Raw genomic sequence first — 17,909 nt, forward strand, 5'->3', positions numbered from 1 at the left:
AAGATTATTTATTTATTCTATTTTATTTTTATATTAAACCACAATCTTTAAGCGGGAAAAGCTAAATAACGTGAGAAGATCAAGGTTGGGATTTGTCTGCATGTTCATCTCAGATTTCTCAAATCCCTCTCCTTCTGACAAAACACGTATTATATTACAATGATAAGCAAAATAATTATACTAAAAGCAATAAAATTACAACACCCCATGTAATTTTAATGTGTATAAAGTGGGAGAAAGAGTCGACAGCAAGTGAACAAGTAATGGGTGCAAAAGCTGCATGGCTGAAGGCTACAAGCTTACCTTTGCATTTGCATAACTGTTACAGCGAGTACTAGTTGCTTTTTCTGCATGAAAATGAGTAAAAGAAATATTCTGCAAAGATTGATTAGACAGGGGAATTAGATTCCTACACCACCAACCTTAAAATTTTACTAATTTCCTAAATCTGTCACATGCTTTCGTGCTAACTGCTATAGATGATGATTAATAAAAGTCAATGAGGTCTGATTGGTATGTTGCACGCACAAAAGCAAAATACAAAACAAAAATATGCAATAATTACTAAATAAATAAAACAGGTTCTCTTTGAACTTTTTTTCTCCATATACAGTATGGAAGTTGGTGCAAATTTGAAGTCCGGCGATCGTTTTAACATAAGTTAAAGGGTATTTAGATAGGTATCCATCAATTTATCCTCTGAAGTTATAAGGATTGGCTAATTTTCCCCTTCAACTTTAATTTTGGCCAATTTCCTTCATCAACTTTCATAATTGGTCCATTTCCCCCCTCAACTTTAATTTTGGCCAATTTCCACCCTCAACTCTCATAATTAGTTAATTTGCACCCTACTGTTAATTTTTTTTATTTTTCATCTATTTATTCGTTAAGTAGGTATCCGCATGATTGCATTTGAAGGGCAAAAAAAGTCAATTTTCACCCTCCTGTCATTTTTTTTTTTCAATTTGCACCCTATTGTCATTTTCCATTGAGTAGGTTTCCCTACACCTTACCAGAGGTAGACGAGGCCGAGGGAGGAGGCGACAGGGTGTGGGCAGTTGCAAACTGCAAAAGCAGCATATCAAATGGATTGGGCTGCAAACAATGGAGGAGGGAGGGCTCGGCTTGGAGAAAAGGAAGAAGAAGAGAAAGTACGAAGAAAAGGAAGAAGATAGAATGTGTAGGGAAAATGACTTTTTTGCCCATCAAAAGCAGTCATGTGGATACCTACTTAACGGAAGAATAGATGAAATTTTTTTTAAAAATTAACAGTAGGGTGCAAATTGACTAATTATGAGAGTTGAGAGGGGAAATTAGCCAAAATTAAAGTTGAGGGGGGAAATTGGCCAATCCTTATAAGTTCAGGGGGTAAATTGATGAATACCTCATTTAGATATGCATTCAAATTGTTGTTGTGACAATCCATCAACAAGTTTCATCAGTTAAAGCTTGATTTGTGACTGGTTTGGGGCTCTAAATTTGTGACAATCCATCAACAAGTTTCAGTAGCTATGCATTCCAACTAAATAAATTTCCTTTTTATGATATGAGTCAGCCTCTTTTTATGAAGTTATTGCAATACTTTTTAGATACCCATTGAGAACCTTGAGTTGTTTAGAATTTAAATCTAGTAACTTATTGCACAATGATTAGAGTGCAAGATTTATGAGGAAGTGTTTGTTTCAGTTTTTTATTTACATCGATTTGACTTCAATTGCGAGCAAAAAAACTTTTGTATTGTATTATGACACTTGGAGCACCAGACCATGTTCCCGATACATATAAAAAATTTCTCTTGGATTAGATCAATACAATATCATGAAATGGGACCGGAAATGAAGGCCCTCTTTTTTAACAGTGCAATTAAAATAGAAATTTATGACTTGATGAATATGACAATTTCATATATATATATATATATATATATGTGTGTGTGTGTGTGTGTGTGTGTGTGTGAGTGTGTGTGTGTGTGTGGATGAATTTGTGACAGATCTTAGACAATGAACGTAGGTTTGAAAGGTATCTTTCAGGGGTCAATTTTTGTAGCCGTGTAAACAAAGGAAAAGAAGCTGTTATACCTCAATTAGTTTTCTTTCATGTTACTCTCTTTTATGATACCCCATTTCCCCAACATTCTATTCAGATTAAAACTATAGTAATTAGTACTTGGAATATATGTCCCCCTTAACCTTTAGCAAAAGTAATCACTTTATATTGAGCTCCAATTAGGAAAGCCTTAAGACTAGCGAGGGACGACTAGGTTGTCAACCCTGTGGGTACAAGAAAAGGATGCTCATGTTCTCATACATAATACACTACACATACTACACATCAGAGGCGGCGATAAGGGGGGAGTAAAATGTGCAATCGCACCGGACCTCCAAATTTGAAGGGTCCCCAAATTTGAAGGGCCCCCAAAAAATTTTGGGTATCTTATATTTATTTTTTGAACAAATGATTATTTATACTAAGGGGGTGACAAGTGAGCTAAACCTTACAATGGACTAGCAATAATGTGGTTAAAATTCGCTTTTGGCGAGAATCAAACTTAAGATTTCTTACTTACAAGTGAAGATAAATACTACTAGACCGTAGTTTTAAGTAGCGGTATCTTATATTTATATGTAATAATGTTATGTATTAAAAAAATTACATTTATTAGCTCTTTAAAACCTCATAGTGCACTTCTTATAAGTGTAAATTTTTTTTTCTTTCTAAATATAAAAATTTGGGGTGCACATAAGAGATGAGAAGTGTCAATAACACCTTAAAAATGATTTTCTTTTCATTTTATTATATAATAATGCTATAAATTTAAGTGAAACTTAAAGTTAGAGTTTTTGAAGTTTTGTTTTTTTTTTTGGTTCTTATTTGGTTGCCTAAGATTGAACTGCTTTTGTGCATTTATTGAAGGTTATGTTTGTAACTCTTTTTACTTATTATTTAATGACATTTGTAAACTTACAATTAGTGAGTCATAAAGTTTGTTTTGATTTAAGTTATTACTTTCTAGTACCAATATATTGTCCTAAAAAGGAGCTATTTTATAAATTTCGCACAGAGCCCTCGAAATCTCAGAAACGGCCCTACTACACATGTTTTGAAAAGGGTACTTCGTTTCAAACTTATGACCCTCCTTTCTCATTTTTGTACATCCGTTCCGATACTATGTCAAGCTCATGTGCGTATAACTTATTTTTGCAAAACTGGCTTACACGCCCTGAACCGGCCTAAACCTTATACCGCCATATATGGGACTATGACCGAGACTTTTGCAAGAATATATCTGGCCTTGAAAGCCTAGGTATGAAAGGTAATGAGAGTGAATGAGAACAGTGAATGCTCAATAAACTTGTTACCCTAGTGTGAATATGACTGAAAATGTTAACAATATGCATACGCGCACGGAATGTCAAGATCGATCAATAGTAATCACAGAGGTGGAGGTGGTGGGCACTATCTGCGCCCTTCTTATCCTAGCGAGCTAGCAGATACATCATAATATATATATATATATATATGTTTATTTTTTTTTTTAAATGGAAGCACCATAGGGAGTAAGGAGAACATGTGTGAATGACATGCTTTAACTTAATTCACAAAGAATGAGTCCGAGCATGACCGGGGTGAAACACCAAATTGTATTAAAGTGCTTATTAATTTCTTCATGGTCACACACAATATATCTTACCACTACTAAAATTTAAGGAGGTCCCAAAATCAATGTTTTGTTTTGCTTTGTTTTTTTTTTTTTTTTTTTTTTTTTGCCGACAATGAGTTTAATATATACCTTAAAATTGAATTGAAGATATGGGGTTGAGTCTGGTGAACGTAGCTAAAAAGCTAAGAAAGCAAACTGCCCCATGCCCTGATCCTTTTCATAAGAGCACATGACTAGGGGTCTTTTTTTTTTCTTTTCTCAATGACTTGGGGTCCATTTTGTGCAGCCTGAAAACATAAGATGTTGCACCTTAATTATTTAATGTACAGGAAGACCATGAATATATAGATATCACTGGCAGTAATGCTAGATGGTGAACCACCACATCACGCACTAGCTAAGCTGATATATTTCTGTTGAGTGAGATTACTACTAACTTCATGCGTGAAATTGACGGTTACATATGTGAAATTGATGGTAATTACTAAAGTGAAACTTGAGTATTTTGGCCATTACTACAATAAACTATAGGAATATGGTTTATTGATCATACCTTTTTCTTTGCAATAAATTCTAACTAGGAATATGGTTTATTGACCATACCTTTTTTGTATTATAGTTGAATGTAACTTTGGAGTCAGAAGTGTACTATATATATTCAACTTCAACTTTTGATGTTTGCTGCAGTTGGTGTTAGGACCATATGATTCAAGTAGCTTCTTTGTCAATGAAAGATGAACTGGGAAAGCATGAATCACTGTCTCCTTTTCAGCCTTATCATGATATACATGTATCTATAAATGTAACAATTAATAAATCAACTTTTTCCCAATAATGTGTGTGTGAGAGTGCCCCTAAGGGAAAACCAAACAATTTTTCCAATATTTGAAGTTAACACATGCCCGAAGTTGATGTTTTTAATATGAGAGTGCATATACCAGCTAGTCTATCAACCTAAGGTCCTAAACACGCATCTTGCATTCCAGCTGTCGGTGTTCAAACTGGACGGAGTTTGGACTATGTTCATATATTTTTGGTCTCAGTGTCACAGGGTGGCTCGAGAAAACAAGAATAGGCATGTCATTGTTGGAAACAGACAGTGTTAGTGTTTGATTGTGTGAAAGTTGCGCATTAATCTGACTTCTTAACCGAATGATTGTGCACCTAGTGGGGGTGCTGATTCGGTTTCTCATGTGCCTCGAGCAAACGATTGAGTTTCGTTTATGCTTGCCTACAAAGTAAATGAAAGTGAAATAGAAACTAAAACGAGGAACAAAATGTAATTATTTCATGACAGAGTTTTACAATTGTTTACAAAAGTAAAGTCTAGGCTGATGGGCCGAGATACATGACTTGAAATGTAAATTGACCGGAAACGTAAGGAAAGCAATAAAAACTCTAACAAGATTTAGGCCATGAAGGGTATGATAATGCTAGAGGAGTCCACCGAGATCATTGGTGTAGGATTGGACTTAGTACAAAACATGCACCTAGGAGGGGAAATCAGGGTGGTTGGAATTGCACACCAATTGAATCATACCCTAGGGTGGTAGAGTTGTAAAAGTTTTAGATCTCAGGGATCGTAGGCAGTGTTTGCTTTGAATGAAGACTTTGAGATTGTAGCTAATGCTATAAGAGAGTGCGGGAAGAGTTAGTATGGGAATGCGGATAAAGAGAAATAGATTGAAGCAGCATGGCTTGATAGAGAGACTGCCCCTGAGGCTTAGCTTAAACCTTTTGTGTCTGTATAAGAAAGTTGTTTGGAAAAACAATTGGGTTTGTGCTGAAAAGCAATTAGGTTGATTACAGAATCACTCAAGATTTTTGTTTAATTGTAGAGATTGAATTTGACGAAAGTCTTAAGCTTGAAGGCATGTGGCTCTATTTATATGCATGGGAGAATGATCAACCTCGATTATATCGCTGGGCTACAGGAAGGGTAGATTGGTAATTTTCCACTGATAGTGATTGTAATTCCTAGTAGGTGACCTTCAACTATATCTTGAGGCGATTTGCACGATCACAGCAGTGACCTCAGCGTGGCAGATGACACATGCCTATGCATTTAAAGGGCTGAGATATTCCCGGGCTCTGGTCGTCTGTGTGGCAAACGCACTTCCAAGGGACTTCTGTCTGATGCCTCGGACAAGCTGAAGTGAAGTGAGATGTTTGTCTGAGCTTTGGTTTAGGCTTTGGAGTTGGTGGATTGAATTTGTGCAATTTTTACGTACATAAAAATGAATAGGCCTTATAGCAGACTTTATTTTTATTTATGGCCCAAACACCAATAAGAACATAATTAAAATAAAAGAGAGATTTACATTTGAGAATTTTATTGCACTTTTGATGTGGTAGCAGGTAGGTTTGCGATCATTATTCGAAAAATATTTTCGGTTGGAGGAGGAGGAGGAGAACTTGGTGGTGGAGACCAATTTGGGACACCTTTTTAAGATTAGGGAAGAAAAATATATCATTAGATGATAATAGCTAATTGAGGGCATTAAAGTGAACAAAAAATTATTTTATTAAATTAGAAAAAAAATCCTGATAACTGTGATGAATACGAGATTATACAAAAACATTTTAAGAACTCAATTGATGAAAAAAAAAACCTCTAATTGATTTTTAATTCTGATAAAAGCCTGTTCAATGGTTATTATATTATTTAACTTTTTTGTGTGTGTAATGTTATCAAGAATTTGAATAGTCCTAATTATATTGTGTTATAGGTGTGTAGGAGGAATATTACTGTAAGTAAACGCGTAAGGGATCGATAAAAATTGTTAGAGTGCATCTGAATCCTAAATTATTCATGAAAATCAAATCATCAAGGGTCTCTTTCTTTCCATCATTATACAGTGTTCCATCTCATGATCATCATCAGTTCAGTCGCCATATTGATACTGATGGGTTAAGCTGAGTGTAATCAGCATTGCTAGCTAGCTGGGTGACTGGCTTAATTGATTTATATATTTAAGACTCCTGATTAATGCTAATGTGTTTTTCTCACTCCAGCTGTTCCACATCTTCCTTATCCTCATATTTATGTTCTCGATTAAATCTTGGCCGCGTACCCCTTCTTACTTGTATCATAAATATCTCTTCGTTTTTATTATTTTCATACTATAAAGTATATTTTGACCGTATAAATCTGAGAAATGAAATCTGTTCATTTTTTAGTACTAACTAGTCATCATTCAAAATCACATTTACACATCACTAACATTATTATACAGTGATATTTTTCTTCACTTATAAGTGAAGGGTCTTGAGTTCAACTCATTTGGGAGCGAGTTCAGTACCAATTAGCCAAAGTTTCACGCCCCTAAGTATAAATAATTAACGTTGTATTAAAATAAGTTACATCTACAAAATATCAATCAAATTAGAGATTGTTTTATCGTACATAACCATAAATCAAATTAGACATCGTTGAGCTGTATATAACTATTACTAACACATTCTGTTCGTTAAGTATTCACTAAGTTGTTTGATACATATACAAGACTAATGATTGTCTATTTGATTAATATTTTTAGAAAATGATGAATTGAGAAGATAAACAATGCCGATTATATTAATAGAATTAAAATACATCAATGCCAATTAAATATGTGTGATACTTTGGCATTGTGCATTTCCCACGTACGCTCAATCCTCCTTTAAACAAAAGAAAAGAAAAATCAAAATCACCATCAAGACATAAATATCACGCAAATCGTCAAGAACATGCATTGCATATCCAAATAATAGATCCATGCCTTAGAAGAAATTTTTTTAATTAATTGCGGGTACATAATTCAGTACACTAAATGTTATATGCAATTGATTAAAAATTTAAATTTTTTAACAAATTGTAATTATACACTTAGTGTATCGAGTTGTGTGTCCAACATCCTAAAAAAATCTCTTGTGCCTTAGGGCCAAATATATACATCACCATTTTCGTTGGGCACATTCAACAAATTAGTGCCCATCGGACGGTCGTAATCTGATGCTCGTTACATGAATAATATTTCTTGTTTACGTGAAAACTTCAATCCGTGGGGACCTAAAATTTGGATGATGAGGTTGCTTTTATAGCGACCCAGCAGGTGGAGAAAAGAAAACCCTAGAGAAAGATCGGAGCTTGGCTGCCGAAAAATCAGCAGCAACTCCTGTTGCTAGCGAATCACGGATGCACACGTGTTTAAGTAATTTATTTTTTTAATCATAACTTGAACACGTGTTCACTTTTGATTCGCTAGTAACAGGAGTTGTCACTGATTTTTTCAACAGCCAAACTTTCTTCCCAGAGAAACAGATAAGAAGGTGGGTATGGGACCCACTGTTAACTTACGTGGCAAATTGGTAATATAAAGTAAGAATACCCCGACCGCGAGCATCTGATCTGATTACGACCAGACCATCCAGCCCACAACCGCGGCTGGCTAGGCCACCACCAAGGCACCAACCCCTAGTCTTTCTTGATTTGCTTATTTAATTTCATAGTATTTGTTTTATAAAATGTACAATACTTTTGTTATGTTTTTCTCTTATGTACAATGCTTTTGTTAGTGAGGATGAGAAATTCAAATTGGATTTTTTTTTTGTTGAAAAAGATGTTTATTCGAAGAAATGTCAAACATTTAGAAGGGAAAATATCATTCTATTATAAAAAACATTCCTCAAAACTCTTTCATTTTAGAGAAATTTATTATTGTTATTCTTGCAAAAGTCATCAGCTTCCTTCAACAAATAAGAGTTTGAATTTTTTTACAACACTCCTATTAAGTGGTAAGCATTACCATCTCTCTTAAATTGCGTCACGTGTTTGCGACTTAACTACCATTAACTAGTTTTAATTTTTTTTATATAAATAACTAAATAGTTTAATAACTAAATAATAATCATCAATGCTAGTTATTTATAACGTTAAAAATGACCAATGTTAAAAAGTTTCTTAAAGCAGAGAAAACGAAAAAAAAAAAAGTTAAGAGAAAACGCTGCTCCTTTAAAGATCGAAGAAGGTAAATTATTATATTACTAGTATTGGCGTTGCATGTGTTTGCAGCAAGCTTACCCCATTATTAAACTAAAACTAAACCCTTCAAATTAGTAATGTTAGATACACCATCTATTTAAGTCATATTTTGTAAATCATATGACGTGTTAATTTGTTGATGATTGAATTATTATTTAAATATTGATTAATGTGTTTATTTCATATTGATAACACATCACATAGTTTGCAAATTTGGTCTAAAAATTGAATTTACCTAACATTTCTCTCAAATTAATTAGACTGGTGAAGAATCAAATTAGCTAGCTATGGCCTATAGCTATAATAGTACTAATTTCTGATAGATAAGTTAATAGAGTTAATTATTCTAAAAGCTTCCACAAGTATTTATTTTTTTAATTTATTATTATTAAAAGAGGGAGAGGGTTCCAAATTATTACAATAATTTAAGAGAGAAGAGAGGGCATTTCGAACTAGAGACGCATGAGTAGAAACCCAACATCCTATCTTATACATCTTTTTACGTAATTATTTTGGTTATTTTTCCATCAATTTTACTTCAACCTTTGATGGATACGAAATATTGCATAATTCTACTAGCAATAATACTTAAATCTCTTTTCACACTTCTGGTAAGACACTGTTTCAGTGTACATAGGCATACGCTTGTAGCATACATTTTATCTTATTTTACATTGGACGAGCAATTGGTAATACAAATTCCAAAACACTAATTGATAATAACAATTATGCAATTAAAAAAGTTTATACAGGAGGATACATTGGTTCTGTCTCTTATATTAATCTACGTACGTAAAGATGCTCGAAAAAAAAATTTGAAAAAAAATTTAAATTATATAGTAGTAGTATACATTTCCATGCAAAAGTAAAAACTATGCAAGGAATACATAGGAGAAACAAAGGTACATTTGATGGTGACACTTCCAACCATGACACCCCCACAATTACTCCCCTTTTCATTTTTAAATCCATGTAAAATATTATTTAATTGCGTAACTCATATTATATTATTAAAGTTCTACTAATTAGGGCTTCTATCTCTTTCTCACTCTGCATGGCCATTGGTCACTGATGTTTTTGGGTTAAGCAGCGTCAAAAAGAAGCTTAAAGACTGAGAAAAATGGTTCCTCACCTTCAAACCCTAAAATTAATAAAACAAAAAGCAAAAGAGAGTAGTGGGGGAATCGATGGGAGGAGAGAAACAAAGAACAAAATAAATAAACACCCACCTCTTTATCTTTCCGTCTCCTTCTGATCTTTTCTCTCTTTCTCTCTGCAGCAGCAACTATCTCTTGTGGATGTGATTCTCCAACAAAATTACATCCTCTAAAAACCCACATCAAACTTTTACAAAGGAGAAAGCTAGCCATGGTTTTCTCATCCGTTCCCGTCTATCTGGATCCACCCAACTGGCAACAACAGGTAAGGGTTTAATTTCTGCAACCTTATATTTTGTTCTTTCCATAGCCAGCTTCTTCACCAAAAAAGTTGATTTTAAAGATAAAATATATTCCTACCCTTTTTCAATCTATGTCTCCTCTCTTGAATATACCAATTATTGATTTTAGTTTTTTGAACCTTTTTTCCTTTTTGATTTCATAGCAAACAAATCATCATCAACAAGGAGGTGGAAGTGATCAGAATAATCCTCAGCTTCCATTGGTGCCTTCTTCAGAAGCTAGATGCACTTCTGTAGATGGCGGCGGTGGTTTGGGCTCGATTAAACCTGGATCGATGTGTGATCGAGCCCGGATGGCCAAGCTGCCGCAGCCAGAGACAGCACTGAAATGCCCTCGATGTGAATCCACAAACACAAAGTTTTGCTACTTCAACAATTACAACCTTTCCCAGCCTCGCCACTTTTGCAAGACGTGCAGGCGCTACTGGACAAGAGGAGGAGCCTTGAGAAGCGTGCCGGTGGGAGGAGGCTGCCGGAGAAATAAAAGAAGCAAAGGTGGCAACAGCAGCAGGTCAAAATCACCAGGCGCAGCTGGTAATTCTAGCTCAAGTACGGTTAATTCTTCCAACAGCTGCAGCGCTAGTGATAATATCATAGGCCATTTGACACATCCACCACCACCACATCAATTGCCGTTTTTGCCCTCCTTACACCATCTTCCTGATTATGGTTCCGGGGACATGCTAGGGCTAAATAATTTTGGGATTAATCAACCTGGTGATGTTGAATTCCAACACCATCAGTACGGTTCGGACCGGTTCGGTGCAAGGCCAAATATTTTAGGCATGAATAATATGAGTAGTACTGAGCATTGGAGATCATCACTACTTCAACAGCAATTTCCTAATTTCTTGGTTAATTTGGGACAACCAACTAGTACTACTCATGGGTTGTACCAATTTGACGGTGGAGATCATCAAAATGTTGTCCAGCTCCCGATATCTAAGCCGTTGGATCATTCTGCGGGTAACGGAGTTACTACTACTCAGATGGCTAATGTGAAAATGGAACAGAATCAAGCACTGAATTTGTCAAGGAATTTTTTGGGAAGCCTTGGAAATGATCACCAATACTGGGGTAGTAGTACTACTGGTACTGGTGGGAATGCTTGGACTGATCTTTCTGGTTTCACAACTTCTTCTTCTACCAGCCATCTCTTGTGATATTTGATCATGGTCACTTGTGTTTAATTCATTGAATTACTACAGGTTCCAGAAAGAAATGATCAGGTACTCTCCAAGATATTGGAGTTTCAACCAATCGATCGATCAACCATACCTTTTCATGGGTTTTGAAGGTTCAAGTCCAAAAGTACGTGTGAGATGAAATGGGAAGGCGGAACAGTCTCATCATATTTTGTCAAAAAATCTTAATTAGATGGAATGGTAGGATTTTTAGTTTGAAATCGTTCGTTGTTTTTTATTGCTTTAGTTTTTTGGGAGGGTTTGTGTAGCTTAGCTATATATATATATATATATATATATATATATATATATATATATATATGGTTAATCATGTTTCATGGAGACTTGGAGTAGTTTGTATCTGATATTTTTAAGGCCAAATTGTTATCATTCCTCGAATGAATGCTATATGTGTAACAAGTTTCCTTCACTAATTTTATGAAATTGTGTCCACTTAAGTTTTGTTGAATCTTTACTCCTACTCATTAATTAATTTCAGTGAAAGGGTGGACAATTATATCAGAAAATTACATGTCAGCTCCCACACTCTCCGTATGCAACCAAGATTTAGTTCCAACGGTTGTCTAACAAATATGTCACATGTGTTAAAAAAGTGCACTATCAATCTAATAGAAGATTGTCAAGTGATGAATTGGTGATGCGAGAAAATCTCTCATGTAAGTACACACACTTCCAGTGGGAGAAGCAATATTATCATTTCGATTTTAGCCAAAATTGCAAGCAGACTTCTTGAGTCTGTAGTACGTATTATTTGAATTGTTGGTTCGTTGTTGTTTGATATTTGAGGACATGAAAGAGTGTTCACCATATCTCCCCACTATCGACTTGATCAAGTTTCTTTTAATCATAGCGTTAACTGCAGATATTTCGACCACATACTTTTGGGGATCTTTAACTCTTGATAGTCATTGCCCCACGGACGGAGCCACCATAGGCTCAGAGGGGGCGGATGCCCCCACTCATTTTTGTGTGTGAAAAAAAAGGTACTCTTTCGGTTGTTTGTGGCATTAGTATTAACTCTTTCATGCGCTATTTTTATTGTTGAAAGAGCATTTTCGGCCATAAAATTTATGAAGATCGATAGTGAAATTGTATGAGAGACTAATGGAAAAATGATAACATGGTTATTTTTGTAGAGAGAGATGTTTGATGGTATTGGTAATGAGGTTGTTGTGCAACGCTTTCAAAACATAAAAACACATCGATGGATATTGTGATATGTTGTATGAAAAATCTTATGGACTAATATATAAGTGTTCTGTTTAGTATATTCTTGAACTTTTTAATTTGTGATTTTGTTGTTTAAAGATGCCTCCATCCATGCAGATCTCTGACTTCGTCCTTGCATTGCCCTAAAGTTCATGGCCTAGTTTTCAATTTAGACCAAGATATATATATATATATATATATATAGAGAGAGAGAGAGAGAGAGAGAGAGAGAGAGAGAGAGAGGAGGGGGGGGGGACAAAATAGGGTTTAGTGTGATCAGAAGATCGACTTACGTTTGTAGTGTGCTATGACTAAAATGATTGTGCAATTATAAAAAATTGTCCAAAACGAGACTCTTCTGTTGGATGTGATTACAAAGAAACTAAGAGAAACGCCAAAATCCCACTCAAAACCATGCAAAAGAGCAAGCAATGAGTCCTTGGAATTTTGTCGGAAAATACTAACGTAAAGAGGCTCTTGGACCATACTAGCTATCTACTCATATCAGTCAAAAGCATAAGAAAGAACCAAAAGGAAGGAAAAATTTGAGAGCCTCTTTAACATTTGTATGGTTTTAGTTTTTAGTTCCTCCTTTGTAATTAAGCGAAAACAGGGCAAAAACAAAAAAAACAAAAAACAAAAAAACTAGTGATTGTTATTTCTAAGAGATTGGAATCTGGGTCTGGATTTGCTTTTCCACTAACCAAGGTGTAGCAAATAAACCCGTCAACAAAGCTACTCCATGTCTCTGCCTTTCTCACTAGAGTGCAACAGTCAAGATTGTTAATTTGGTCGGTCGTAGACTGCGGTAGGACTGTGATGTTTGAATTTTATATAATAACTCACGTAACTTAATTTTCAAGCTTTAGTTCTGAACTTTTATTGTTCTATATTCATTCAATTGGTTACTTGTTGTCCATTAATTGATAATTATTAGGCTATGCACTCATTCTGGACATTATATATGAAGTTGAGAGATTTGAACTCAAGATTTCAGGTGCAAGAAAGAAAACTCTTAAACAGCTGATGAAACTTATTAGTTATTAATGGAAAGAGTATATTGTAACAACTAACAAGGAAAGTATTATCCTCATCGTTTATAATCGACCGGAGTAAGAAGAAAATGAGAGCAGAAGAAAAAGAAAGAGAGGGAAAAGGACGGGTGCGTGGCTCGTAAATCCATGCTGTTACTAGGTAAAAATGTTGATGGCCACATCACATGTGATGGGCGTGAAGATGTTCTCTCCGTTTCCATGGCAGCTTTCCCTTTTGTGACGTCCTTGTCCGCTCTCTCTCTCTCTCTCTCTCTCTCTCTCTCTCTCAGTATGCTTTCTCAGTATGCTTTTTCATCAAATAAGTATTAGTGTTACTATGTTAGATCATCCTTTCAGTCTGCTTTTTCATCAAATTTCTGTGTTATATTAGATTTTGATTTAACTTGGTTTGTTAGTAGGTATATTTTTTTTGTAACATTTAATGTAACTACATGTATAAACCATAAAAAAATGCTACTCTTACTACATTTTTCATACCACATTCGTCCCACCTCTTTAATACAGGTATGATCCATTTGTATTGGTGAGGTCTACCCCTATTAGAGAAGTGATACAAATGTGGTATGAAAATGTGATAAAAGCTATATTTATAATACATAACACACCTATCTAAAGCTCTAAACTTCGTCACACATCTCTCAGCGGAGAAGATAGTATATTACTGTAGGTGTGTTATTATTATAGATGTGAAAAGAAGAAAGAAAGAATGAGGAAAAGAAGTGGTTTAAATCTAATTACCAACTAGCTTTTAAATAATGAAGGAAGTTTGAATCTCCCGTCATCTTTAATAAAAATAAAAATAAAAATTTAATCTCAAACCTACGCTTAGTGAAAATTCAGCTATTCAAATCATGTTTGATAAATAAGTCATTTAGTACAATGGTTGAGTGATATTCCTCTTCACTTGCAAGTGAGATGTCTTAGGTTTGATTCTCATCAAAAACGATTTTGAACTACATTATTGATAGCCCATTGTGAAACTTACCGATTATAAAAAAAAAAAATGATGTTTGATAATAGACAAAAAAAAAAGGATTTTATGGAAGACACGTAAATAACCTTGTTGCTGAGGGAATCCTAAGAGAAGTTTGAGAGCACTTTCTTTCGCCAATTATCACGAGTCAATAGGAAAGACATGAACCAATAAACTCGTATATGCAGGATGACGCTGAGCATAATTATTGTATTAATAAAATTGGTGATTGATTGATTGATATATTATACTCCCTGCAATTTTATCTTGATCATTACATCATCTATAGCATAAAAATTAATAAAATCATATATGGAAGCTTGCGTTACCAAGCACTAAATTTCATTCAAAACTTTATATTTGTTGTTGTTTATTGAATTTTATTGAGCGAGGGACAGAAAGAGAGTCACTTGGGGGAGGAATGTTTGGCTAATATCAAGAAGAGTGGCCGAGGGTAACTCAGCCTTTATAAAAGTAAGAGATATGATGTGTGTGTTGGAGAGAGAGAGAGAGAGAGAGAGAGAGAGAGAGAGAGAGAGAGAGAGAGAGAGAGAGAGAGAGAGAGAGAGAGAGAGAGAGTGAGTGTGTGTGTGTAGGGTAGGGTAATACTGCTTGTTATGGATCAAGAGGAGGTATTTGTCGAAATCTCTCTAAACTTGTAACTCACTGCTAATTTACCTCAAATTTAGTCCGGGTACCACCCCGCCCCACCCAACCCACAATCTTCAATGGCGGGTCCCAAATTCCCGATTCAAGTAGTGATCTCCCTTTCCTTCGGAGGCAGATTCTCTGTCCTCCCACTTTTTGTGTCCTCTTATTTGTGTGATTACGGTTAAGCTATGTTAATATTTTATATTACTATTCATTTTTATCTTATTATCTTTATAAAAAAATAATATAAAATATTAACATGATTTAACAATTATCGCATAAAATAGGAAAGCACGAAAAATGAAAGGCCAGCGAATCTGCCTCCCGTCCCTTCTCCCTGCAAACCCACCTTCTCGCATGCAGCTCACCTACCGCCACACCGATAGCTCCTTGTTGCCCTCTCTCTCTCTCTCTCTGTACTGTTTTCAAAGCCCACGCTCACAGCCTACAATGGCAGGTCCCAGATGCTAATTCAAAAAGGCCAAAAATGTTTGGTTCAAACTGACGATTTTGCCCCCCCCAAACTAATGGAATCATGGATGAATGTGTGAGATTAAACGGAAGATGGTAATTTAGCCATAAATAAAAGTTTATGGAGGGAGGCGGATAATTGGTTGAAATTAAAGTTCTTAGAAAAATTGGCAGTAGGTTACAAATTCAGGGGGATTTCAACAAATAGGCCTTGGATCAATCCCAGTTTAGGGTCCTACTGTCCTACTTTTGATTTTTTAATTAATTGCATTTTTCAGTTTAATTAATCATAAATTTGATGATTTAGCCATTGCCCATTGGTTTGTAAGGGGAGCATATTTGCTCACCATCATAAACTATGATGCATGCTTACCATACACCTAATCATTTACCACATATCTTTTGGTTATTTTTTTATAAAATTAGAAAAATGAACATTTAATAAGTTAACTAAAGTTAGATGAAATGACACCTGACAAATGATTAGGTGTATGGTGAGAATACACCATAGTTATGTTGATAAGCGAAAATGCTCCCGTTTCTAAGAGATCGACCACTTAAACTAGAAGAACCATGAAATCTTGATCAATAATACTTCATTTCAATACAAGTTTTAATTTACTTACGTTGTTAATTATTTGGGTAAATTACATAGTAACCCCTTAGGTTTGAGGTCTATTACAACCCTATACAACATCTTTACACTACTACAAAATGGACTTATTGTGTCATTGGGTGATGTCACTTTAATATAATATAGTGGCGGATAAGACATTTGCGACACCTACTGAACATGACGTTGGATTTTCTGTCGCTTATAAGCGTCATAAACTGTCTATGTCGCTTTTAACCGACGTAAACATTTAATGTCGCTTATAACCGACATCCATTTTAATAATTTTTAAATAATGGTGTCACTTTAAAAAAAATAGTGTCGCTTTTAAGAGACATAAAATATTGGTGTCACTTCTAGCCGACATTAATTATTATTTTTAAATATTTTAAAGCCTACGTCGGTTCTGAGCGACATAAATTTTAGTTTTTTTTAATATTTTGAAACTCAGTGTCGGTTGTAAGCGACAAATTGATGGTCTTTGTATACTCTTCCCTGTGTTTTCTTTTTCCTCTCTTGCATCTTTCTTAAGGATAAGTTTATGAGGTGGCACATAACTAGACCTGGCAAACAAGTTGTGTCTGTCGTTTCGTGTAACACAGGTTATCTTAATGGGTCGTGTCGCGTCTCATCCATTATCTTAACGAGCCCTTAACAGGTTGGGTCACTTTAAAGTGACCCGACCCGTTATAACCCATTAAGAAAAATATTTTTTTTTCTTAAATTCGCACATACCACACATTGCCACATAAATATTACTTCAAAACATTAAAACACATTTGTCGTTTAAGTACTACATCTACACTCGAAAATAAGAGCCTAATAAACAATCATCCATACACTACTGGTCTATTACAAAATGTTAAATGTGCAATGATATGCAAAATGAAAGATTTTTTGTTTTCAAGGTTGTGAATCCTTCATCAAAAGTTTAAACCTTACCAATGGAACTCAAAGCTTGCATGTTATTCCTTTTACAAAATCCTCAATTTTCATCGATCATCATGAAATAAGATTTTGTGGTATCCACTTTTGTAAATATTTTAAATTGACGATCAAATTAGTTCATTGTATTCATATCGGATCAAGGAGTGTAATTGTAAAAAATCATCAAAATTGGAGTTAAAATAACCGTTAAATCGTGATTTTTCGTTTATAACTGTCAAAAAGTTTTGTTTCGTTTCGTTACTTGATCTCTGAACGTTTGTTTTTTACAATTTTTTGGCGTATGCGATCTTGAAGCATATATAAACAAGTTTGACCGTTGGATCGTTGAAATTAGTTTCGTAGAATACATATCCCATCAAAATGATAGATTCACTAACATTTAGAGTTTATTTATATTTTCATTAGGTATAACATAAGAATTTGTGGTATCCACTAGTGTAAATATTTTAAATTGAAGATCGAGCTTATTTATTGTATTCATATAGGGTCAAGGAGTCTAGCTGTAAAAAAATCATCAAAATTAGAGTTAAAATCACTGTTAAATCGTGATTTTTTGTTGATAACCGTCGAAAAGTTTTGTCCCGTTACTTGATCTCTAAATGTTTGTTTTTTGCGATTTTTGGCTTATGTGATCTTGAAGT

The 17,909-nt window shown here is 34.6% G+C and overlaps 1 protein-coding gene across 1 annotated transcript; it reads left to right on the forward strand.

Annotated features, from left to right (window-relative positions):
- Positions 1-9,759: 9,759 nt before the first annotated feature.
- LOC103406323 (dof zinc finger protein DOF3.6-like) lies at positions 9,760-11,796 on the forward strand. The gene is made up of 2 exons (XM_029105887.2): positions 9,760-10,106; positions 10,287-11,796. Exons 1-2 carry the CDS (start codon positions 10,053-10,055, stop codon positions 11,304-11,306), a joined length of 1,074 nt encoding a protein of 357 aa, XP_028961720.1. The 5' UTR covers positions 9,760-10,052; the 3' UTR covers positions 11,307-11,796.
- Positions 11,797-17,909: the final 6,113 nt, after the last annotated feature.

Source organism: Malus domestica, chromosome 07 (assembly GCF_042453785.1).
Source record: "Malus domestica chromosome 07, GDT2T_hap1".
NCBI lineage: Eukaryota > Viridiplantae > Streptophyta > Magnoliopsida > Rosales > Rosaceae > Malus > Malus domestica.